The 26606-nt window shown below is 45.9% G+C and overlaps 1 protein-coding gene across 2 annotated transcripts in view; it reads right to left on the reverse strand.

The window, feature by feature from the left end:
* F13A1 (coagulation factor XIII A chain) overlaps positions 1-26606 on the reverse strand; it is a 274594-nt gene that overhangs the window by 73943 nt on the left and 174045 nt on the right. For both annotated transcript variants that reach the window (XM_029590598.1, XM_029590599.1), the window contains exon 8: positions 22885-23023. In XM_029590598.1, the coding sequence (XP_029446458.1) occupies positions 22885-23023 (139 nt within the window). The remainder of the gene's footprint in view (positions 1-22884; positions 23024-26606) is intronic.

Consider the following 26606-nt stretch of genomic DNA (forward strand, 5'->3'; position numbering starts at 1 on the left):
CATAAGTTTTTCTTTAAACTTTTTATTTATGCATTTAAATCAAACATCAAATATAAAATATTTGACAGGAAAAAAGAGGCATTTTACATGGTAAGCAAAGCATAACAATAAGCAATTGGTATAAAGGAAAAACAGATTTATAAGCCAATATTAGACCCCAAATATAATTCCGGGGGGGGGGGGGGGGGGAATCAAATAGCCATGGGGAAAGGCTAATACAATAAAGAAAATTGCAGAAAAGAAACACTAGTCATATCATTAATTATCCACACTAACAGAGGGAGACTGTGATAAACTACCACGCTTAGCATCTATAAACTTTCTCAGTTGTACTGGATCAAAGAAAAGAAAACATGAGGCATCTAAAGTTATCACACATTTGCAAGGATGATGAATAATACAAGTAGCCCCTAATGCAAGCACTTCAAACTTCATAGCCAAAAACTTTTTTCTACGCTTCTGCGTGACCCTGGCCAAACCTGGAAACATCCAAACTTTCTGCCCCCTTGAACAACACATTTTCATGACGAAAATACAATCTGAAAATGTTATTACCATCTTCCATAAAGACAAAAGTCACCAGTAAAGTGGCACAACTCACTATGTTATCTTCTCCAGAGTTCTCCTGAAAATTTGAAAGATTAACAGGAACCTCCGACAACGCAATATCAGGAACCCTCTTAGAGCCAGGTAAAAAGAAAATCTTCTGCATGGGAGGTAATGCAGTCTCTGGAATTAATACAAACTTCCTTCAAGTAAAAAGAAAAAAGCTCAGCTGGAGAAATCAAAGGAATTTGAGGAAAATGTAATATTCTCAGATTCAAAGACCTAAGAAAATTCTGAATATTTTCAATTCTTCATGAAGATAGATTTTTAATTATATTGGTTTGCACCTCTCAAGCTTCCATTAAGGACCTCAGATACCCTCTTTTTCATGCTAGATAGTTGTTTGTGGATTTGAAATTTGGAATGCAAGTCTGATGTTAGTTCAAGAGATGAAACAGACTTATTAATAGCCACTGACCTTAAACTTTCCAATGTGATCACAGCAGATTTTTCAAAGGAAGTTTCCAATCAAAGATCCAAAGAAGTCAAAGACTGAGGTATCAAGCCCGAAGAACTTACATCGGGAGGCCTAGTCAGTGTGGCTAATCAGTCATTCTCTCTGTATCTCCAAGCATTTCCCAGCGTTCTTGCAATTCTTCCACCAAGCTCGATCACGAGATTAGCATGGGCAAGGCAGGAGAGGCGCGGTCAGATGCACAGCAGGAGCCTTGGAGATTCCAACATCCTCCGAGGAAGCATCTGCAAATAAGGCAGCACTGCCGGGATAGCGTGGTGTAGAACAGCAGTCAGGGCTGAATGAAACTTCAGCCACCAACAGACTAGCGTCCCCTGTTCTGGTCAAGCTGGACTCCTCTACCGCCGCACAGACAAGTGCATGTTCCAGCATGGTAGATTGACAGAGGGAAGCCGACATTGTAGGTGGCCTTCCCTTCTTTAAGGCTCCCTTCCTTTTCTCCCTAAGAAAAAAGTTCAGGCAATTTGAAATGAAGAAACAAAGAAAGTTATGGGAGCCGCTGGAAACATGTCTGCTCTGGAGTGGCCATCTTGGGTTCCCCTAAGTTGGTGTTTGATGAACCCAGCTGGCTGACTACGGTAAGATCAGACCTCCTACACCTCCGGCAAGGCACCTGATCATTGATGGGCCTGGGAGCTGTGCAATCTGCAATGGCAAGAGGTGCTGGCCTTGACCTTTTCATGCCCTCTTACTTCGGTACCGGCAACGTCTCCTACTGCCGCAAGGTCTGAGGAACCTATGTAACTTGGACAGAGTTGCCTCTCTCAAGAGGAGAGGCTCCGCTGCTGCACCTTGGCACTCTGCTTCTACTGTGCTGGAACCGGCACATTTTGGCACACTGCCCTCAGAAGCCAGGAAACTAGCAAACCTTGGAGCTAGTGGGGAGATGATCCTAGGCTTTACCACTTCTGCTCCCCAATTTACCCTTCCAGTGTCCATCACTGTGGGTAATCACGAGTTCCCCACTCTAGCATTGTTAGACTTTGGCATGGGAGGGAACTTTGTTATGAAGGCCCTCGTGGACCATCTGAAGCTGCCTGTGGTTCCTCGGGAGATGCCATTAGTCATCTCTTTCATCCACGGAGAACCACTTCCCGGTTGGATCACTACTACCACAGCTTCTCTGCAGCTCTTCACCGGCATTTTGCAGGTGGTGAATATAACCTTCTACATCATCGAGAAAGCAGTGCATACCATCATCCCTGACTGCAGCTCCACTCTCCTCAATTTGACTGGAGATCGCTTCAGCTGATGAACTGGGGGGCTCGTTGTCCTTATTCATGCATTCTACAAATCGAGCCCCCATCAACTGTTCCCCTGGCCATGACCTCATTGGAACTGCTGCCTCAGTATGTGGATTATGCTGATGTGTTTTACAAGAGTAAGGCTGAGATGCTGCCCCCTTACCGAGCACGTGATTGCGCCATTGATCTAGTGTCCAGCTCATGGCACTCATAAGAAAGGGAGCCAATACCAAGGTTTGGCCTCCTGAAACAGTCTCTGCTTTCCTAGAGTTGAAGAAGGCCTTTCTCCACGAAAAGTGCTACCACCATCGAGACCCCACATGTCCATTTGTCCTAGAAGTCGACGCCTCTTCCGTGGGCATAATTGCTGGGCTGAGCCAACACTCCAGTACGGGTGTTCTCTGCCCCTGCTCCTTCTTCTCCCGAAAGTTCTCTTCCACTGAGCGGAATTATGGAATTGAAGACAGGGAATTGCTAGCCATCAAGAAGGCGCTTGAGGAGTGGCGACAGTATTGGAAGGTGTGCAACATCGGATTATGAGTGGAGCTGCAACATCGGATTATGTGGTGTGCAACATCGGATTATGAGTGGAGCTGCAGTCATAATCCAAATGATTATGATACATACCAACCACAAGAACTTGGAACATTTCCATCATGCCCAATGTCTGAATGCTCACAAAGCCCGATGGTCCCTGTTCTTTGCGTGTTTTGATTTCGAGGAGAGGTACAGGCCTGCAGTCAAGAATGTCCAGGTGGATGCCCTCTCTCGATCCTTTGAGGCAAAAGATATGCCTGATCCCCCCAGGCACATAATCGATCCGGCCCAGATTCTCTTGGTTTCTTCATAAGAGCATAAGAACCTGAACTGACCTGGCTGTTTGCCATCCTAATTTTCATCTGCATGGCTTGCCCAAGGATCAAGGTGCCCAGTTTACTGCCAAATACTGACACTCACTTTGCTGTAAATTCAATATCACTTTGGATTATACTACTGCCTACCACACTCAAGCCAACGGCTAGTTGAAGCGAACAAATTGAACTCTGAAAGCCTTCCTGAGGGCTTATGCTAATGAACACTGGGACAATTAGGTGACTCTCCTTCCGTGGGTGGAATTCTCCCACAATTCCCACATTAGTTCCGCCACGGGATCTTCCCCATTTCAGACTGTGTACTGGAAACAGCCTTCCCCTCCGCTGCCAGTCCCGTTATCTGTCCCTTCTCCAGCTGCCCAATTAACCACATAAGAACATAAGAACATAAGAAAATGCCATACTGGGTCAGACCAAGGGTCCATCAAGCCCAGCATCCTGCTTCCAACAGTGGCCAATCCAGGCCACAAGAACCACACAAGAGCTCTAGGAACTCTGGATCCATACTGAAGAGATGCTTCATAAAACCGCACACAGAGTCAAGAAGGCGACAGATACTCACCGGCGACCAGCAACACAATTCAAACCTGGGGACAAGGTTTGGATAAGTACCCGCCACATCAGGCGGGTACTTACCCAGATTAGATCCCTTGTGTCTTAACCCCCTGATGCATCAATACGCTACTTGAACCTAGCCGTTAAATTATGTTTCTTTGTTTAACATGTTATAGTTATAGTTCTAATCTCTTGTTTGCCTTCTCCTGGCTAACTTTCTCTTTGTTCCTGTAGTCCCTTCCTCAGTCCCTGTTTGATGTATTTTCTACCTCAGTTTGGATGTAAACCAGTATGATGTAACCACTAATACTGGTATAAAAAAGAATTAAATAAATAAATCAGGCTCAGAATGCCTTCCATGAAGCTGGCACCTCGCTTCATCGGGCCTTTCCCTGTTTCTCGTCAGATGGTGCCCATCATCTACCAATTGCATCTACCCACCTCTCTGGGAATCCATCATATTTTCCACGTCTCCCTCCTCAAGCTCTTAATCCTCTCCTAGCCATTCAAGAGGGTGCCCAGACCCCAAGAGGTATTCAACGAAGAGGACCAGGTCTATCAAGTGAGTAAGATACTGGATGTTCAGTGTCTAAACAAAAGATGAGTATACCTGATCTCCTGGGAGGAGTATGGCCTGGAGGAAAACACATGGGAACCTACCTCGAACATCTTGGACAAGTACCTCATAAGGACATTCCACACCTCATACCCCAAGAAATTCGGGCCCCCTGGGGGGAACTCAGAGGATAGGGTACTGTTGCGTTTGGCCAGTCATGGGTCCGTCCTGCGACTAGTCACTCTTACCTCTGGTCCCGGGCCAAGAGGGGCCCACTGACGCCGCAGTGGGTGAAGATGCGGCTGAACGCTTTGCAGGGCTGACATGACTCGCTAGGGAAGTTGCTCAGCTGAGCGGGGACCCTAGGAGTGAGCACATGCAGTTCAGCATCTTTTAAAAGGCCTGCAGTGGTAAACCACCACAGCACCTCTGGATGATATCACAGGGCTTTTACTGTTTAAGGCCTGACCTGCCCTGCCTCAGACTCCTCAGCAATAGGTCGAACTACTCAGAGTAGCTGTTTGCCACGCTGTTCCTAGTTACTGATTCTGCTTCCATTCCTGTGCCTTGCCTTTGGTTCCTGATCCTGCTTCCTCGGAGTTCCTGTGTCTTCGTCTTGTGATCCCTTGTCTGGCTTTGGTACCTCCTTGCTGTTTCATCCTGCCTTCCTCCCTCTGGATTGACTCCTCAGCTTGGACCCCAGCTTCGTCTTCATTTGGATTCCTGGCTTGACTTCAGACCTCCTTTTACCTCGTTGGATTTCTGCCCACCCTGACCTTGGCTTATTCTCATCTTTGCTGTCTGCTACCTGCCCCAACCTCTGCTTGGACTGACTTTGTCTTCTTCTCATTGGCCTACTACTTCTGCAATGGATTCTTCCCCGCATAGAGACCTGCGCCTAAGTCCAGCCGGCCCCATCATCCAAGGGCTCAACCTGAGGGCAACGAGGGCTGGTACTGGTGAAGTTCCTGTTGGGCCTCTGCTCCAGCCAGTTCTGCCTGCCAACGCTGAGGACCTGCGGATAGTGCCAACTTCACCTCGGTCCAAGGGTCTACACCTGCAGCAGTAATTAAGTAGGCTAAGACAAAATTTGAAAAGAAGCTTGTCACAGAAGTGAAAACAAGTAATAAAAATGTTTTCAAGTACATTTGAAGCAAGAAGCCTATGAGAGATTCAGCTGGGCCACTAGATGACTGAGGGGCAAAAGGGGTGGTCAGGGAGGATAAAGAAATAGCAGAAAAACTAAATTAATTCTTTGCCTCTTTCTTTATTGAGGAGTATGGTGAGTCATACCCACACCAAAAATATTTTTTGTTGATGATGACTGAGCAACTAGATGAAATTATTGTGAAATTGGAGAATATAACAATTTAGATTGACAGACTCAAGAATAATAAATCACAGGGACCAGGTGGTATTCACCCCAGAGTTCTGAAGAAACTCAAAAATGAAATTGCAGGCTTGTTTCAAGTGATTTGCAACCTTTCATTTAAACAGCCACAGTACCAGGAAACTGGAGGATGGCAATGTGATGCTAAGTTTTAAAAAGGGCTCCAGGGGATATCTGGGAAACTATAGATCAGTAAGCCTGTTGTTTGTGCTGAGCAACATGGTTGAAGCTATTTTTAAAAACAAAATTACTGACCATATAAATAGACATGGTTTAATGGGGGAGAGTCAAAATGTTTTTTTGCAAACGGAAGATTTGCCTTACCAATGTACCAGAATTTTTTGAGGGTGTAAATAAGCATGCAGAAAAAGTTGAGTCAGTTGATAACAGTGTATTTGGATTGTCAGAAGGTATTTGACAAAGTCCCTCATGAGAGACTTCTCAGGAAACTGGGAGGTCATGGGATCGGAGGCAGTGCCCTATTGTGGATTGTTAACTACATAAAAGATAGGAAACAGAGGGTAGGACTAAATGGTCAGTTTCCAAAATGGAGAAAAGGTGTTAGTGGAGAGTCCCAAGGGTCTGTATTTGGACCTGTGCTATTTAACATATTCAGAAATGATATGGAGAAATGAACGACAAATTAGGTGATCAAATTTTCAGATGACACAAAATTGTTTCGAATCATTAAAATAGTAGTGGATTTTCAAAAACTGCAGAACCACCCTGTGAGACGAGGAGCCTGAGCTTCTGAATCACCGCTGCAATCTAATGTGGACAAGTGGAGACTTAATGCACGCAGTGAAAAATAATCCCAACTGCAGGTACGCGATACTGGGCTCTGTGTTAGGGGACACCACACAGGAAAAGGACATTGGTGTCCTTGTGGACAACACCTTGAAATCTTTGAATAAGAGTGCAACGGCAGTCAAAAAGGCAAATAGAATGTTAGGAATTTAATTGGAAAGGAATAACGAAAAATACTGAGAATATCATAATGTGGTTGCGTATATCCATGGTGCGACTGCAACTTGAGTATTGTTTGCACTTCTAGTTGCCTCACCTCATAAAAGACATAGCAGACATAGAAAAGTTGCAGAGAAGGGTGATAAAAATGATAAAGGAGTTAGAAAAGCTCCCTTATGGAGAAAGGCTAAACAGATCAGAGCTGCTTAGCTTGGAAAACAGACGACAGAGAGGATATCATTAAAATTTACAAAATCATGAGTGGAATGGAACAGGTAAATGAGGAATGGTTACACTAGTAAACACATTTCTGGGAACATTTTGTTTCCTCCACAACCTTCGGTGAAACAAGTATATTTTAACAAGCTGCACACAGATATGCATTTGTTATGTCTGATTCACGTACCGTTTGCCAGAAAGGTGCGATATACATTAAGCGTTGTTATGTGTCTGTAGTGGCATAAGCTATAATGGCAATGTTGGCACCAGGAAACAAAACTAAAAATGTTTTGCCGCAGATTTTCATTTGTAATCACTGTCTGACTCTTCACGATTGAAAGTCCAACAATAGTCACCCAGTATGGAGGGGTAAGAACATAAGAACATAAGAAATTGCCATGCTGGATCAGACCAAGGGTCCATCAAGCCCAGCATCCTGTTTCCAACAGAGGCCAAAACCAGGCCACAAGAACCTGGCACTTACCCAAACACTAAGAAGATCCCATGCTACTGATGCAATTAATAGCAGTGGCTATTCCCTAAGTAAACTTGATTAATAGCCGTTAATGGACTTCTCCTCCAAGAACTTATCCAAACCTTTTTTGAACCCATCTACACTAACTGCACTTGCCTTGATACCGTGTCTCCATTTTGACAATGTCTTTATGAAACCATTCACCATGTTCGTCACTCACAGCACCAAGGTTGTCTGGGAAGAAGTCCAAGTGGGAATGAAGAAAATGTATCTTCAATGACATGTTGCATTTCATCAATTTGTATTCCTAAAGCAGATTTTCAACCTGTTCGAAATAGTCTGCTGCCTTATGGTTGCCTAGAAAGTTACAAACAACATTCTTGAAGGCTATCCACACAACATATTGTACCTTGAGGAAGAACATCAAAGTGGCTGTCCTTCATCACAGCTCGGATATGTGGGTCAACGAAAACACCTTCTTTTATGCGTCATCATGGAAACAAGTTGGAATCTTGCAGCCGAGCTGGGGCTTGCCCGAGCAAGTTCTGGCATGATCAGGCAGAGTTTCTTGGTGTATTTTTTAAAAAGTTAGTCTCTGTTACATGTTACGTTACTTATGGCCGTCAAAAATATGACATGGATTTTAAAAATCATAAAAACTACTGTCCAGCAAGAAAATATATGTACGTGAAATTATATTTTAAAATTTCACAATTATTGTAACACAAAATTGGCCGTTTCTCAAAAACTTCACGCGATGTACAAATTTCGAAGTAATATCTGTGATCAGCATCAAAAAATCTATTTGGAACACCAAAAAGCCTGAAGGAAACAAAAACTTTGTTTACCAGTGTAATTTACCCTTTCAAATAATACTAAAAGAAAGGGACACTCCATGAAACTAGCAACTGGCAGATTTAAAACAAATTATAGGAAATTTGTTTTCACTCAGCATACAATGGAGAAAGTAGCCTAATGCTTAGCGCAGTGGGCTACGAGTCAAGGAAGCCAGGGATCAAATCCCACTGCCCCTCTTTTGACCTTGGACAAGTCACTTCACCCTCCATTGTCTCAGGTACAAACTTAGACTGTGAGCCCTCTGGTGTCAGGAAAATACCTACAGTACCTGAATGTAATCTGCTTTGATATGGCTACAAGACAGAAAATAAATAAAAATAAACAATCAAGCCATGGAATCATGGTCAAGGCACCCACCAACATATAGTGGGGTTCAAGTTCTTGAAGAAAAAGTCCATAACCAGGTATTATTACCCAGGTAGACTTGGGAGGGAGATACAAGAAATAGATCAACTACTGGAGATCTTCTGGGTTCTTGAGACCTGGACTGACCATTGCCAGAGACAGGATGCTTGGCTCGATGGACCTCGGTCTGAGATAGCTTGGCACTTCTTATGGTCTTAATATTTAAGGGGGGAAGTCAAAAAAGGTACTGCTGCTTAGTAGGAGGGCAGGTTGTTTCTGCTGGGCAGAGGGTTAATGGGGGAGAGGGGGAGAGGGGGGCCGCCGCTGGGCAGAGGAGTGAAGGAGAGGTGGGGGAGAAGAAGCTACTGCTGTTGGATAACAATTTGTAGGGGAGAGGAGGCAGATGGTTGGAAGAGAGGGGCTGCAGGGCTTGGGCTGGGACAGGGGGTGCGAGTTGGGGAGGGAGGGCTGCTGCTGGTCTGAGGGTAAGGAGGAGGGAAGGAAGCTGCTAGGGAAAGGATGTGTGATAACGAGGGATGCTACTGGACAAGGAATGGAGAAAGAGGGGGAATGCAGGGCTAAGGAATAGGTGGGGGAGAGAAAGGGGAATGCAGGTTAAGGAGTGGGGGGGGGGGTGAAAGGGGGATGCAAGATAAGTAGTTAGGGAGAGAGAAAGATGGGGACCCAGGGCAAGTGGTGGTGGGTATAAAAATGAAGGGGAATGCATGGGAAGGAGTGGGGGGGGGGGAGAGGGATGCAGGGCACAGAGTTGTTTGGGGGAGAGGGGTACAGGGGAAGGAATGGAGGAGATGAGAAAGGGGATGCTGGACAATGGTGGAGGGAAGAAAAAGAGTGGGAGGGGAGAGAGAGAGAGGGTGTGCTTTTCTGGCGTTGTTGCCACTAGAGGAGACAGTGCTGAACTGGAGTAGCCACTTTTATGTCAAAGGGGGAGTGTGGGGGGGGGGGGGGAGCGTAATTCTGAATATCTGCCCTGGGCACAGAAAAAGCTGGCCCTGGCACTGATGGAAGCACTAATTATCAGCAGACACTGACAGATTGGGGAGAGAAGGGGCCAGACAAGAAAGGAGGGAAGATTAGAGTTGTCTTCCATCTGGAGCCCTCCCTAAAAAAATATATGTTTTCAGGTTCCATGTGCAGGTATTTGAAAGTACAGGAAATTGTTGGTCACTGATTTTATAGGGAAGAATGGGAGTGGGCCCCAGGAGTTTTCAAGGCAAACTGTGAAAAGTGACTGCACAGGGCCAGCTCTAGGGCAAAGGGTGCCTTTGGCGAAAGTCATTAATGGTGGCCCTCCCCACATCTGATCCCCACACCACCGGCCTTGGCATGGATTAGTTGGGGGGTTCATGCAAGCTTTCTATAAAGGTGAGCAGAGGGGGGCGGGTCCCTCCTTCCCCAGCTTCTGCCCTCCTGCCTCCTTTCCCCATCCCCCTATATCTTCTCCCCTGCCTTTTATTTCCCTCTCTCCCCTAGCATCCTCTCCCCTGCCTTTTACTTCCTCCCATTTCCTGGCATCCTATCCCCCTCTTAACTCTCCTCCGCATCCCCAGAATCCTCTCCCCCCCCCCACCCCTTTAAACCCCTCCCTCATCCCCAGGATTTGCCTGCTGCCTCTTCCTCCCTCTTTCCCAGCATCTCCACCTTGCCCCGCCCCAACCCACCCCACTGCCACACTGCATTTGCCTTTTCCCTCTGCCTTCTCCCCAGGCAGAGCTGCTGCCAGCATTCCTCCCAGTCTGTGCCTGCCCTGTGAACATGTTCAGAATGCTCAGGTTGACATTTCATGTTCGCCGATCTCGTGGAACACTTGATCAGCATAAAGAAAGTACCAGCTCGCAAATGCTGAACGTGCTCGCATGGCCGGAACTGCAGGAAGGAACAGTGACAGCGGTGGCCATGGGTTCCCGCAGCTCCTCCCCTGCTCTCCTGCTGTTGTTGGGTCTGGGTCTGCATGGCCCAAGGTGAGACATGAATGGCTGCTCAAAGAACCCTGCTCAGCCATGAATGCCCTGCACCACAACGAGGACAATGTTGGTGGTGACCCCCAAGTCATCCACGCCCCCCTTGTTGCACAGCGCCCTCTGTGACTGCCCTGCTCGTCTTACCCAGAAACCGAACCTGATCATATATCTTCTGAAAGTGAACTAAGGGAAGGATTTGCTGAGAAGCCAATATTCAAAAGTTCTAGGTGCCTAACTTTTTAATAGTTAACCTTTGGAATATCCAGACTTTCCATGTGATTACAATTTAAATGCTGTATTTGTCTTTTATTATGACAAGTGAAGGCATTGCCTTCCTAATTTCTGTTTAGCCCTTGAATTTATTTCACAGAGACTGCAATGATTTTTGTATCAGACTAAATGTTAGTTAAGTTAATAAGTGAGAGGATATTTAAGAGCATAAAAGGTGCCATGCTGAGGCAGACCTGTGCTTATCGAGCCCAGCAGCCTATCTCTAACAGTGGTCAGTGCGGATCACTTGGAAGAACCAAGCAGATGCTAAGAAGGAAGTCCAGTCCCTAACTCTCACTGACAAAACTATGAAGTGGCTAATACATCTTTATGGACCTGTCCTCTAGAAACATGTCCAAACCTTATTTAAACTTGGCTATACTATTAACCTTGACCATGTCCTCTGGCAACAAATTCCATAGCTTGTTTGTTGACTGAAAAAAAAAAATTAAAAAATTGAATTAACACTTTCTATTAGTTTCATGGAATAATCCCATGGTCCTAGTATTGTTTGACAGAGTAAATAACCATTCCCTATTAACCTATTCAACAACACTCATGATGTTGAAAACTTCTATCATATCAGTAGTCTATCCCCTCTCAGTCATCTTTTCTCTATGCTGAAGAGTCCTAACCTGTTTAGCCTTTCTTCATAGGGGAGCTGTTCTATTCCCTTTATCATTTTTTTTTCATATTTTTCTGTACCTTTTCCAGTTCAGCTATATCATTTTTTAAATGTGGTGACCAGAACTGCACACAATATGCAAGGTGCGATGCATTATGTATTGATACGAGAGAGATATTATTATTTTATACTCTGCTTTGTTTTCTGTACCTTTATGAATAATTGCTAACGCTTGATCTATTGGCCACTGCTGTATATTGAGCTGCTGACTTCAGTTTGTTTTCCACAATGAGTGAAAGATTTTTTTTACTGAATGATGACTCCCAGTACAGAATCCAGCATTGTGTATCTGTAGTTTGATTTTTTTTTCCTCTTTGTGCATCTTGTCACACTTGTTCAAATTAAATTTTATCTGCCATTAAGATGTCCAGTTCCCACTCCCATGCACACATGCACAATTCCTCACAGTCCACTTGTGCTTTAACAACTTTGAATAATTGAGTGTCATCTGCAAACCATGATTACTTCACTCACTGCTTCCTTCCCAGATCATTTATGAATGCCAAGCAGCATGAGCACGGTCCCAGCACAGATTCTTGGGTGACTCCATTATTCATTCCCCTCCATTTGGAAAACTGACCATTTAAAACGTAATTTGCAAAGCCACTTCTATGGGGCAATTAATATTTTGCCTACAATAATGGTGTTTTACAAAATGTCCCACCTGCTATATGAGTAAACTTACATGCACACTGCCTGCTTGCCTAGCCTGAGTGGAGGCATTTCCGGCGACAGAGTTGGGGGTGGTTTGTGCTTAACAAAAGTTTGGACTTGGATTTTCAAAAGTATCCAGATAAGTTTTCCTGAAAACTTTCCGCACACATAATAGCAGGGGTGGCTGTGTGCAGGTAAATTTGGTGGGATAATTTTCAAAGCAAATTTATGTATGTATCAACTTTGTAAATTGGTATAACTTACAGATGTAGTTGACACATAATTTAGGTGGTAAAATGACCCCCTTAATACTGCTGTGTTTCCTGACTTTTGACCAGGACATTGCCTCCTATCCAATGACTGATTAATTTCATGAAGGACTTTGTCAAATGCCTTCTGGAAATCCAGATACACTATATCAACCGGCTCACCTTTATCCACGTATTTATCCACGCCTTCAAGAAAATGAAACAAATTGGTGAGGCAAGACTTCCCTTTGCTGAATTTGTGTTGGCTCTTCCCCATAAAGTCATATCTTATTTATTTAAAAATATTTATTACCCGCTCTTCCTAAAACATTCAGGGCAGAGTACAATAAAACATACATAATTATTATTACAAAATAACACAACATATCTATTAATATGCCTATGAATTTTGTTTTACAAAATAGCTTCTATCATTTTGCTCAGCACCAATATCATTCTCATTGTTTAAATGAGGCAGGGTTGTGGCTGAACCGTAGGCAAGAGTTTTTAACTTTTTGCCTTTAGATCATCATGTTGACAACCATTCCAGATATTGCTGACAGACAAGCAATTTTTCTATGTCCAAAAGGGCATAATTAGCCTCAAGCCTATTTCATTAAGACAGATAATGCATTTTATGCAACAAGAAAAGGACCTGCATAAAATCCTCATGCACTCATTATCAGCTTATTCACCACAAGTAGGGCTCCCAAGAAATCACTTTCCAAACTCAGCTTCTTAATGGGTGAATGAATTCCCTTCTTAGGGGTAGATTTTTAAAAACTGCGCGATCGTGTACTTTTGTTTGCGCAGCAGGCGCAAACAAAAGTACGCTGGATTTTATAAGATACGCACGAAGCCGCGCGTATCTTCTAAAATCCTGGATCGGCGCGCGCAAGGCTGCCGATTTTGGGCAGCCGGCGCACGCCGAGCCGCGCAGCCCACCTCCGTTCCCTCCGAGGCCGCTCCGAAATCGGAACGGCCTCGGAGGGAACTCTCTTTCGCCCTCCCCTCACCTTCCCCTCCCTTCCTCTACCTAACCCACCCCCCCGGCCCTATTTAACCCCCCCCCTACCTTTATCCATGGATTTACGCCTCCCGGAGGGAGACGTAAATCCACGCGCGCCAGCGGGCTGCTGGCGCGCCGAGACCCGACCCGGGTGCGGTTCCAGAGGGCGCAGCCACTCCCCCGGAACGCCCCCAGGCCGGCGCCATGCCCTGGGCCCCGCCCCCCAAATGCCGTGCCATGCCCCCAAACGCGGCTTCACTTGGCGACGCCCCCGACACGCCCCTTTTCAGAAACCCCGGGACTTACGCGAGTCCCGGGGTTCTGTGCGCGCCAGCGGCCTATGGAAAATAGGCGCGCCGGCGCGCAAGGCCCTGCTCGCGTAAATCCAGGCGGATTTACGCGAGCAGGGCTTTTAAAATCCACCCGATAGTGAACAGGATCTTTTTGGATTCCAATTTTTGACCCAATCTGTTTTAAGCTGCTAGCAGCCAGATATTGTTAAACCATGAAAATCGTGGCTTTACAACAGAAAATCTAGCTTAGCCTCCCTGACGAGGTATTGATAGAATATGCCTTTATATTAAAATAAAAAAATAAATTATTAACGAGGGCATGCATGGTGGTTCATGCAAGCTGCCATGCAGAAGACGTGGGTGCAGTTTCCAGGCTTGGCTTCTGCTTCTCAAGCCAACTGAGCCTGGGGATGCAGTGGAACAGCATTCACAGTCCGTGAGACAGGAGGGGGTCTCAGCCATCGCGCAACAGCGACACTTACTGGCCAGATTCAGGATTCCCATTCAACGAGTTTTGGTGGGAGCTCTTTGCGCCCCCCCCAGACAAGGACCATTTACTGCAATGGATGAGTTTGGTGAGGAGTTATAAAATAGGGGGAGAGGAAGCCTCTGTAGTTGTGAATGAGGGCTCATGGCATTGTAGCTTAATAGAAGCAGGTTTCAATTAAACTGAAAGCCCAAAGGAGGAGGATGAAAATGCCAGGCCAAAAAAAAAAAAATCTTCTAAAATAATATGAAAGTATCTTCTTGTAATATTGCCCTCCAGTACAGACCACTGCAGGTGATGCTGACGTACTATCCAGCGCGTCATCTGCTAATGAACTGTCAAGCGGGTCTGTGAGTGGCACACGGCACTCTAGTCAGTATCAAAAATTCAAGAACTCTGCGCCTCTTTTCCTTGAATAATTCTGCCTCTTGCTTTCTTGCCTCATTAGCTCTCTCATTTGACAAGTTTGCTCCACTCCAAGCTTTCATTTCTTCTTTGAAATGCCTTGCTGGATAAACCTTGGCTCCCCCGGCTTTTCTTTCACTTTGTTTTCACCTATTATTAATGAAACAGCCGTCGACCACAGTTCAACAATCTCAGATTGCATGGATATTTTCATTCCTGACAGGTTTTTTTTTTTTTTTCACTTTATCAGGAATACACAAATTGGTAGACAAATGAGATAGGTTTCATATCTACTGGCTGGGCACAGATAACTTACAAAGCAATATACTACAGGACATAAAGACAGAATAAATCAGGAATCTGGTTTATGCTGTAATGCATGTGCACTTTCACTCGTTCCTCTAACCACCTCGCTTTATACCTTTTTCCTCATTGCTCCTTCACTTCTCCTGCTCTTCCATGCATACACTTCCTTTATTCCCAAGGAAATCATGTAAAGCATCTGATATAAGTTGGATTCTCTACATATTGGAATATTTTCTGTTGGATACACAGTTATAGGAAGATATTGTACATATGTCTGAGACAAGTCTCCCTGCTCCTGTTGGTGGCGGGGCAACAGATCCCATCTTATCTCCACTTCTGAAGACGACTGCCTCGCATCCCGGTGGCACCAAGGAGCCTGGTTCCACTGCCGCTGCTAAAGTTTCCCAGTGCCAATGACACCAAAGATCAAATCCCACTTCTGCCACCATAGTCTCCTCTATATAGGTAGTGGCAGCACCACAGATTCACACAACTCATCCTGCTGCTACCACTAAAGTCCTCCTGGTTCCAACAGAGCCCATCCTACTACCATCACCAAAGCCTTCCTGCTGGGTGCATGCCTCGGAGCTCATTCCACTGCCACCACCAAAGTCTGTCTGGTCCCGGTGGCACCCTGGAGCTCATCCTACTGCCAAATCCCAAGGTCTCCTCTATGCCAGTGCTAGTGGTGCTGTGGAGCCCATCCCACTGCTGCTGCTGATGGTTCCCCGGTTCTCTCCTTCCACTGTCACCACGGACAGTGAAGCTGGTGGAGGGGAGCCTGCCTGACCCAGGGAGCAAGTTGAAGGCTTGACGGGCCTGTGCAGCTAAACTGATTGGCTCCCTGAATCGTGCAGTGGATGAAATTAGTGCCAGATTTGTCCATCAGTTTTGAAAGTAATTCTGGACATCAGAAAACCCCTACTGCTCTTGCAGCAGAGGAAGGCGAGGAGCAGAGCAAAGGAAGCCAAATGCAAGAGCAGACCCAGTGAAAACTCCAGCCCAGAGAAGGCAAGTAGTGATCAGAGGCCCTACTGTGGCCCTGACAGTGCCCCCAAAGAGTAGAGCAGCTAAGCAGGAGGCCATGGGGCGCCAGAGCATGAGGCCAAGAGCAGGACAGCGCAAAGCACTTCCCAGAAGGACAACCAGAAGGAGGGAGTTGTGCACTGTACGAAAATAAGGCAGTACTGAGTGGAAATGGGGCAAGTAAGGAAACCCATTTCCAGATTCCTCAGCTCTTTGCATGAGGGAGCAATGGAACAAGGAGACCTGGAGGAAGGTGTGAGAGACAAACAGAATGGAGAGGAGGGATGAACAAAGAGGCGACGGAATGGAGGGGGATGAGAAGGGGATGGACGGGAGGGAAAGAATTTCTCCCTCTTGTCTGCTCTGTAGGTTTGGTTTGGTGATTCTGTGGAAGAGGAGGGGGGTGTGGTATGCCACAAGTTGTGTTTTAATTTATGTAATTGTGCCATGGGCTAAAAATAAAGGTTGGGAAACACTGACCTAGAATTGTCTAACTAAAATACTGCAATGAGAAAGAACATGTTCAGAGTAGTGTATACATGAGGGTGACCCTGTTTCTCGCAAATGATGGTATTTTAAGCTCTTGATGAACAGAAGAAGCAAAAGGCTGCTAATATTAAATCAACAAAAAAACAGTATTATTGTTGTTGGTGCCATAGGCAAGCAGTGGACATGCAAAGCAAAGATAGGCAGGCTCCTAAACAGTGTAGCAAATTATGCAACCTGCTTAGCTTTCTTCTCACATCCAAGCTCCACCGTTTCAGTCCTCTGAAGAATCCTCATCAGGGGACAAATGCATCAACACAACGCATCAGACCCCGTTCTGTCGCGGCTACTTTGGTTCTGCTGAAATTATATATTGCATGTGATACAAAGGATAGGATTCCAGGTCCAGTTCTACCGGCCATAGAGGAGATTGCAAATTTCCGTGAACAAAGATGAAGGTGCTACAAAATGCTGATGCTGGTGAAAAAGATCAACATATTTGCTGAAACTGCTGAGAACTGTCTATAGCTCCTGTGAGGGTGCAGACATTGCAAGGCCACTCTCCTATTTTTCTCTTCTAGGATCAAAACAATGGGAGACAGGCCTCTTTGCAAAACCAAAACACATCCTGGGTGGAAAGTTACAGTGACTCTGTCCAGAATGCACGCAACATGGCCCATGACTGACAGGGACGATATCTCCTGTGACTTTCAGAGGCACTGTAAAGGGATTATATTCTCTAATTCCCTGGAACACCTTAAAAGACTAGGACCAGGACCAGTCAGGTACATTTTAAGACTCAGACAAAAGGGGATCTCAGTCAGCAAGGCATTTCATTGGGAAGGGGAATAAATACCAAAACTTAGGGAGAAACAGGGAGGCCCAGAACAAGAGGAAAAAGCATCAGGAATTACACCAAAATCCTATTCGGTCCATATTCAGCCACTGTGCAGATCGGCCAGTTATCCGGATAAACTTATCAGGATAAATTATTCCATATATCCAGCGATGTGGCTGCACCACTTGAATATATCTGGCTATCTTAAAGTTAGCCGGATACATTTATCTGATTAACTTTAGGACAGCCGGACCAACATGACTTAGCTGGAGAAGTTATTCAGCTAACTCTGACTATCCAAATTAGCCAGATAACTAAATCAGCTCTCCATGGAACGCCCTTGCCCCATCTGCAACTTAGCCAGATAACTAGTTATTCAGTTAACTCAGCAGTCGTTAGGCGGGGAGGATATTCAACTACTGCAATTTAGCTGGATAAGTCCTAATTTATCTGGCTAAGTAGTACTGATTTGATTTTGATTACCTGACTTTTACTGTAGCACCGCTGAGGTAAGTAGGTTTATTTTTGCTGCTTTTCAGTTAAGAGTAAATAATAAAAGTATTTTCTATTGGAAAAGCCAATGCCCAGACCATTTTTGTCCTCCAGCATAGGGACGTGCAGGAGAAAAAAAATGTGTTTTTGTTTTTGGTTTGTTTTCAGGAGGGGTTTTTTTTTTTTTCCAAACATTTTGATTTGTGGATTGTTTGATTTTTTTTTCATTCGTGACAAAAAAACTAATCAAACAATTTAACCCCATCAAAAAAAAAACACCCAAAAAATGGAAACGAGGCCTCCCGGGGCCTCCTGACTGTCTGAAAAAATGCTGGGGCCAGTATCTTCCCCAGCCTCCACTTATCCGATCTGGTGGGGATCTGCCAGCTTTGGCCTAGGCCCAGGCCGAAGCCTTGGCCTGGCATAGGCAGAAGGTGCAGTAGGTTGCTGTTATATATATATATACAGCTTATATTTATACTTGTTGTATGTATTAAATATTCATACGTGTTTTATGTAAAGCCCGTTGCTGCATTATGTCCCATTGTAAACCGAGGTGATGTTCTAAACGTGCCGCTGTATATAAAAACCCCCTTAAATAAATAAATAAATAAATAAATACAACCTCGGCATACTCAAGGCTGTCTTTGGCTTCACCTGGAAGGCAGGACCCTATGCTGGGGGCCTCGACCCGGATCAAGGCCCAACACTGAGATGTGACTTGGAGGAATGGTCTTCCCCCAGGCCTCTGCCTCGGTCAGGGCCCGGCCCCAGGCCCGATGCCACAACCCTACCTGGGGGCTGGGTCCTGATGCTGGGGGCCTCAGCCCAGGGTCAGGCCCCAGTCCTCGGAACCCAGGCCTTGCAGCTTCGTCTTCCTGCTCTTCTTTCTTCGGCACTTGCAAGCCAAATAACGCTATCTGCTGCGTCCGCTGGGGTGAATGCTCCGGAGTTAATTAATTCTGGTGCGATCCGCAGCGAATGGCATCATTTGCTGTGCAAATGCCGAAGAAAGGAGAGCAGGAAGAAGAGGCTCTGAGGCTTGGGCTCTGAAGCCTGGGCCTGAACCTGGGCCAAGGCCTGGGTCAGGGCCTAAGTCCTGGCATTGGGACCCAGCCTCTGGTGTATCCCGGCATCAGGTCTTGGTCCAGGTTGTGCAATTGGGCCTGGGTCCGGGACCCAGCCTAAGCCAAGGCCCCAGCATTGTGACCTAGCCTTCGGGTCAGGTCACAGTATCGGGTCTGGTTCTGAGCCATGGCCTTAGCATCAGGACCCAGCTTCCGTGTCATGTCATGGCAACGGGCCTGGTTCTGGGCCTTGTCTTAGGCCTAGGACCTGGCATCGGGATCCAGCCTTCGGGTCGTGTCTCAGTTTTGGACCTGGATCCGGGTCTAGGACCCAGCATTGGTATCTGGCCTTTGTCAGATAACTGACATATAAGGTAAGGTTTTTTTTGTTATTGTTTAATTTTGGAGCCATGTGACTGTCTTAGGTTGTCAGAGGGCGTACTCTGATCTTACCTGTCATTGTCAACATGACTCATCCTGAGGAGGTCTCTTTCCAGGGAAACTGCTGTATTGAGAGAAGCATATAGGTTCTGTGTCATACTTGACCTCTGAATGTTGACTGCATTCAAGGTGATAGTAGACGTTGTTTAGACCCGGCGACGCGCGTAAAGCCCCGGGACACGTGTAAGTCCTGGGGCTTTACTAAAGGGGCGGGGAGTGGGACTGGTGGTCCAGGGGTGGGCTCAGGCTCCCGGCACAGCGGCCAGAATTGCCGCTGTGCCAGGGATTGTGTGCCGGCAGTTGGCCGGCAGGTGCAAAAAGTAAAATAAAGGTCGGGGGGGTTAGAGTAGGGCTGGGGGGGGGGGGAAGGTTAGGGTAAGGGGTGGGAAGGTCAGGCTAGGGGGGAGGGAACGGGGAAGGCAGTGCGGCTTGGCGCGTGGGCGGTGCACAATTGTGCACCTCCTTGCATGCGCCGACCCCTGATTTTATAACTTGCGCTTGCCTGTGCGAGCAAGTTATAAAATCGGGTGTACATGTGCGCGTGCCGGGTAGCGAGCGCAAATGTATGCCCAAGCGCACCTTTTTAAAATCTACCCCAAAATGCACAAAATGGAAGAAAGTCTTTAGTAAATAGGCCCCTTCAATTATGACTTAGGAAGTACCATAGGTACCTATGGTACCACAGGTACCTGCAATATAAACTCACATTGAGCTTGGGTTTGGAAATTGAGTAATCAAATCCAAATTTGTGTTACAAGCTGTGTTTCTGACATTTAGGGGTAGATATTCAAAAGACATTTAGATGGATAACTGACGGGCAATGTCAGCCAGTTATTCAGCAATAATTTAGCCGGATATAAAAGGGACATTCTTGGGGTATTCTGGGGAAGGGTTCCATTATCCAGCTAACTTAGCTGAATATCAGGTATATCCGACTAACTTAGCCACAAAATTTTAGACCTGCTAGGAAACAGGTCTAAAGTTATCCAGAGATATCTGGGTAAGTAGTACACCTTTAAAAAAAACAAAACACAAAATTGCGGGCCTCTTAGCCCGATGCTCACCCCCACCACCATATGACTCTAACCCCTCTCTCACCAGCTCACCAAAAAAAAGTGCCACTTCCTCCCTTCCAATCCACACTAAGAAATCTTCACTTTATCCCTTCAGCCCCCTACCCAAACATTCACTCACATCCCCTCCCAGCCAGGCACCCTCCCACCCATTTGGTTACCTTGAAAATTGCCACTTTTGTCCTGCTGAAATTGCAGTGCTATGTGATCCTGGCGAACGTTTCCCACATCACTTAGGTAATAACGCTGGAAGTGTACTTTGTAGTGTAGAGGTATGTTTCCAGTGTTATTTCTTAAGGCTGGGAAGGACTGCTAGGTGTATGCCATACAATTCTTCTTTTTATCGCACGCGATAATCACTGCGATAATACGCGCGATCCATGATATCGCATGCGATAAGTACTTTTTTCACCATACCAAAGAAAAAGTAGGTGTAGTTATTCCTCGCGTTAAATCCCGTGATAGTGATAGTGTTAGCACATCCTCATTTCCATTTACCCCACGCAAATATTAATTTTTAATTTGCATACATATTTTGTGATGCAGTATTTATCACATGCATAAGGGCCCTAAGATGCAGGCCGATACAGTAAGGTGCGGTAGGAAGAGCTGTGTTAGTGCCGGACGCACCCGCGGTTGCCGCACGCACAGTCTGGCTCACCTACCGCTCGATACTGTATGTAAATAGCTTGCAAATGCAAGCCGCATCCAAGAAGCATCCGTGAAGCGTTAGGCCCGCACAACCCATTTTACTGTATAGAGCGCTATACAGTATCCTGGGTGCACTGGCCTAACGCTTCACGGACATGCTGGTATCTGTCATTTCAAATGTCATTTGAAATGACAGGTACCAGGAAGTGGATGATTCTCCTACGCTCGGGATTGCCAGTCCTCTCTCCCCTCCTCCCGAAGCAAGGCGCAGGGAGGGGGGGAGAGAGGACTGGTGAAACGATGTGTAAAGCAACGAAGCGACTTACTTTTCTTGCAGCCCTCCTCCGGAGACGGACATCAGTGGAGACAGACCGCGGCTCCCCTGCCTCCCGGAGGCAGCTGCCGGCGAAGATGGATGCCTGGCAGCTGCCTCCGGGAGGCAGGAGAGCTGCAGTCCGTCTCCGCCGATATCCGTCTCCAGAGGAGGGCTGCAAGAAAAGTAAGTCGCTTCGTTGCTACTTTTTTTTTTCACTTTTTCGCTTTTTTTTCGCTTTTTTGATTTTTTCCGCTTTCGTTGCTTCGGGAGGAGGGGAGTGAGGACTGGGGCTGCCCCGGAGACCAGCACCCATGGATGCGGCCAGGGCAGGTGACCGGGGGCTGGGGGAAAGTTTGCCGCCTACCCTTACCCCTGCCTCTAACGCAGGGGTAAGGATAGGTGGTAAGGTAGCAGGTTAAACGCGCGGCAAAACGGCAGGGTAAAAAAGCCATAGTCGTGGCGTGCGTTACTGTATGGGAGGGAATAGCTAATCCGATCGTTTACATCTAATATACATGCCATGGGCAGAAGGGGTTACCCGGTGATTTAAAGAGGCGGTAAGAATGGGGTAAAGGGGATAGTGTATCGCGGGTTGGACTAACGCGGCCGAAAAGTGAGTAGAAAGCGGGTTAGGAGCAGGGTAACCGAGGCCGCACTTTACTGTATTGACCTGTTGATTTGATAAATGACCATGTCAGCTGGTTAGCCAGTTCCACCCCAAAATGTCCACACCCTGCCCTGCCCCCAAGCCAGCCAGAGATAACGCTAACTCAGTGTGATGAGATTTTTAAATCTTGCCATTTGTCAGCTGAGTCTGAATTTAAGGCTCTTTTTTTTGTTTTTAGAGCACACTATTAGCTTAAGCACCACAAAATTAAGTCAAATTGGAAGTTTTGATGGCAGGGAAAGGGGAACCCCATCTGACCAATGGTGCCAGCCATCTATTGCTCCTACCATGTGACAGGGGCTGACCAATGGCACCGGTAGCCCCTGTGACATAGTAGGACAAAGGCTATCGGCGCCATTTTGAATACTGGCAGCCAAGGGTTGAGTGCAGGTGATGGCTCCCGGACCCCCCACTGGACGACCAGGGAGTTTTGGTAAGTCTTGGGGTGGTCTGGAGGGTGGGGGGTTTGTTTAAATTCGCTCCTTTAGACGGCCGAATAATTTGGTGAAGATTCGTTGTATTCGTGGGGAATCACGATACGTTTCGCTTCCCCACGAATACAACAAATATGGCCCTATACGTTGCGGTTTACCAATTCGTAGGGAACGAATACATACCCCTAACCCCTATTCCAAAGCAGGTTAACCCAATGCTTCATTACCATCCTCTAGCCATCCTCTGTGCTTATCCCACACTTCTTTAAAAAAATCCATTACCATTTTTGTTTCTACCATCTTCTCCAGAAGGGCATTCCAGGCATCCACCACTGTTTCCCATATTTCCTGACATTGTCCCTGAGCAAGCCCTTGGATCTTCATATCATGACCCCTAGTTCTGCAACTTTCTTTCTAAGGAAAAAGGTTTGCTTCCTGCGCGTTATTAATGCCTTTCAAACGAATAAACCAAAAAGAAACCTCCAAAACTCACCAGACTGAGTCCTTGGTGAGCTTGCTGTTAATCTTCCCTTCTTCATCCAAATATATGTCCATCTGTAGATTTGCATTATTATCATGGGCAGAGAAATAATTGGTAATAATCCTTGCCGGTATGCCTAAACTCCGCAGAACTGGAAAGAAGAATGAACAATGAAGGTCATGCAAAGGACAGTAATAACAAAGCAAGGTGATGTGCTGCCCAATTTCTTATCAAAGAGCTCTGACAGTTCATTTCCACTTAGTGAAACACTTTGTTTTCACAAAATAATTTAAACACAGTCCTCCTGGGAGCCCCTTTTTCGGCTCTTCGCTGAGGATCACCAAGACCTTGGTCCCTCCACTGCTCCTTTTTCTGTCTGTAAACGATAAAAAGAGGAGCATCCTGCAGTTGTCTGCATTGCTTTATGAGAAATTGCCTGGATGAATCCAATGACATGCACTGCTATTGATTCAGCTTAATTCAAATGCCCTCAGAGGCTCCGGCACTGGCGCATCATTGGAAATAGTCCCACTGACAGCCTCAAGATTAATGGCTTGGTTTACTTTTTTCAGAAGGTTTTAGCATTTTTTAGGTGATGATTATTCACAGTATTCAATACTGTAACCTTGGAATATTGTGTTCGCTGGTGCCAAATAGTGGAAGAATGCTTCACAGCACAAAAGCCATGAGCCAATTCAGTCGTCTTCCCGAGATATTTTTTTTTTCCTCCGACATTATCCCGCTGCACCTGGACGTAGAATATCTTTTTTAATACCGTCCCTCCGTTGCCGTGTCTGCTAACAAGAACAGAGATCTGCAACTAGCAGGAAACGGCTGGGGATCCTGGAAGAACTCTGCTAATAATACTGACAAAAACCCCGTGAGTCAGTGCTGTCAGGAAAAAATGGTTGAATGTCAGATGCTAGAATATTAAGTAGCACGGTCCCAGTGCAAATACACACAGAAACATACCTAAAAGGTATGTCAGGGTTTACTCTGTCAAGCCTTCACTCAGCAAGGGTGGCTGGACAACTCCTTTGAGAAAATACAGCTTTTCACAGCCAGTTTTTTTGTTGTTTTTTTTTTTAACAGGTTCAGAGGTTTTCATTTTACACGGGTGACAACAAGTCCCAGGCTTCCCCGGAGTCACAAAGTAGTCACGGTAAAAGAACAACTTAGCTCTCTCTAAACATAGGAGGAAAGGCTCACCCTGTTCCCAGTGTAAATCGCACACAAGTCACTGTCTTTGGTTTCCCCGGCACTCAAGCCTTGGGCGCTGGGATGTCTGAGGATTGAGAAAGGCAGAAAGCAAAACAACCAAGAGGCCCGAGATTTTTTTTTCTCCTGCCTTATTGACTTCTCCATGTTCTCTGCCCTCTCCTGAAGGGGTAGGGGAAAGGAGCGCGGGGAATGCCCATGATCCTCCTTGGTTAGCTGGTCACCAGGAAGATTCCTGTCTGCGCTAAGCTTTAGGGAGGGTAATCCGCAAACATCCTGCACAGGGCTAAAGTCTACAGGCACTTTGTACCTGCAGACTTCAGCTGGAATTTTCAAAATGGACTTATACACATATGTCTGCTTTGAACATTCACATGGGTTCCCAGTACACGCACAGGCATGCAGGTATGAAGTCAGACCTATTCCTGAGAAGGAATCATTTCAAGAGTGTAGATTTCAGGGCATTTTTTAAAAAATGGAAAGCATGCCTTTAAATCTTTCTCCCCCCCTCCCCCCCCATCGCACACAGAGCACACAAGTCATGCATACATGATTGGGGGAGAGGCAATAATCAAACGTCTTTAGGAGGGTAAATGTGTTTTTACTTACATTTTTACTTGCACTGCTCTGGTTCAAATCTTTTCTAAACAACAGGCACTACAAAGTTAAAATTAATGACAAAGAATCCCACCCCATACCTTCAAAACAAGGAGTACCACAGGGATCTTCACTTTCCCCTACCCTGTTCAATATATATCTAATCCCTCTATGCCAGCTTCTAAACAGCCTCAACCGTACCCACTTTATATACGCGGACGATGTGCAAATCATAATCCCCATCTCGGATACCATCTCATCTACTCTAAATTGCTGGAACAGCTGCCTACACGCCATCAACCTTCTTCTCTTGAGTCTCAACCTGGTCCTTAATACCTCCAAAACAGAACTCCTGATTATCTCCCCTAACGATGACAACCCCTCCGCCAATAATACAATTATTCCGCTAGCTAGCCAGGTTAGAGACCTTGGGGCCACCCTGGACTCTAGAATGAATTTCAAAAAGTTCATTAACACTACTACTAAAGAATGCTTCTTCAAGCTACAGGTCCTGAAGAAGCTAAGACCGCTCTTACATTTCCAGGATTTCCGTTCAGTGCTGCAAGCCATACTGTTTTCAAAGATTGATTATTGCAACGCTCTACTACTCGGTCTTCCCGCCTCCTCTACTAAACCTCTACAGATGCTGCAAAACGCAACGGCCAGGATCCTTACAAACACACGTCGTAAGGACCACATCACACCTATCCTAAAAATCCTTCATTGGCTACCCATCCATTACAGAATACTATTCAAGACTCTCATCATCATCCACAAATCTGTATACCAGCAATCCACACTCCAACTCTCCATCCCTCTCGAACTACATACTTCCGCAAGACCGATCAGATCCACCTACAAAAGTTCTCTCAAGGCCCCCCCTAACAAATCCTCGGTCCACAACTCCATTCATAAGCGAGCACTTTCGACAGCGGGCCCGCTCCATTGGAATTCGCTTCCCTCTGCTTCCCCTCATGCTTCCCCCGTCCACAAGATTTATGAATAATTGTGAATAATTACCCAAGATTAACCCACAGCCGAGTTTAATCTAGCTGATTTTGTATCGCTGTCTTCAGTTTTCTTGGTTTTTCAATGACTATTTTAGCACTCTTCAGTTGATATCGTTTTAAAATATCTCTCCATAGTTTTAAAATATCTTTCCTGTCCTCCAGCTCCCAAGTTTTTCACTCCCTGTTTGATGTAACTTTTACCTTCTACATAGTTGTTAATTGGTTTCCCCTGTTCTATTGTAAACCGGTACGATAAGACCGCGTCTTGAGTATCGGTATAGTAAAAGAATTTAAATAAATAAATAACAAAGGGTTTTGAAAATTACATTACCCCTTGTGAACACTGCTAAAAGTAGGCAGACGCTGGAAGAAAACGTGCGAACATCTAGCTGAGCTGAAAGTGGGTGACACTGAGGGTGGCAATAGGAGAGGACATTTAATTTTGAAATCCACACATGCGCCTTCTGGCACATACTTAGCACCTCCTTCAATGCCAAATTTTCAAAGGGAAAGTCCATGGGGAGTTTACGTTTGAAAATTGGCTTGCAGTTCCTCCAACCTTCTCAACAATCAAATATATGCAGTTGTCAGGCTGCTTATAGTCACTTGAACACTGGAATTTCCAACCTTCTTCCAAAGCTTTTTACTTCTCAGCCCAAGGGAAAGGTATAGAGTCCTTCTTGTAATTCACCAGTTTACTCACAGCTGTCTGGCTGACCCAAGACAAATCTTCTCCCTGTTTCCGGGGGTCTGAGGTTCTTGACTTGGCTCTTTTCCATTTTGCGGAAGAGAACCCCTTTCTTCCACAGATCCTCAGGAGCCCTGAAGCAGAGAACAGTCCCTATAGTATGTTGCCTCTCCCCACTTCTCCCTCCAAGATGTCTTTCTACCTCCAGGTCTCTTTCATCT

This window comes from Rhinatrema bivittatum, chromosome 2, assembly GCF_901001135.1.
Source record: "Rhinatrema bivittatum chromosome 2, aRhiBiv1.1, whole genome shotgun sequence".
NCBI classification, from domain to species: Eukaryota; Metazoa; Chordata; class Amphibia; order Gymnophiona; family Rhinatrematidae; genus Rhinatrema; species Rhinatrema bivittatum.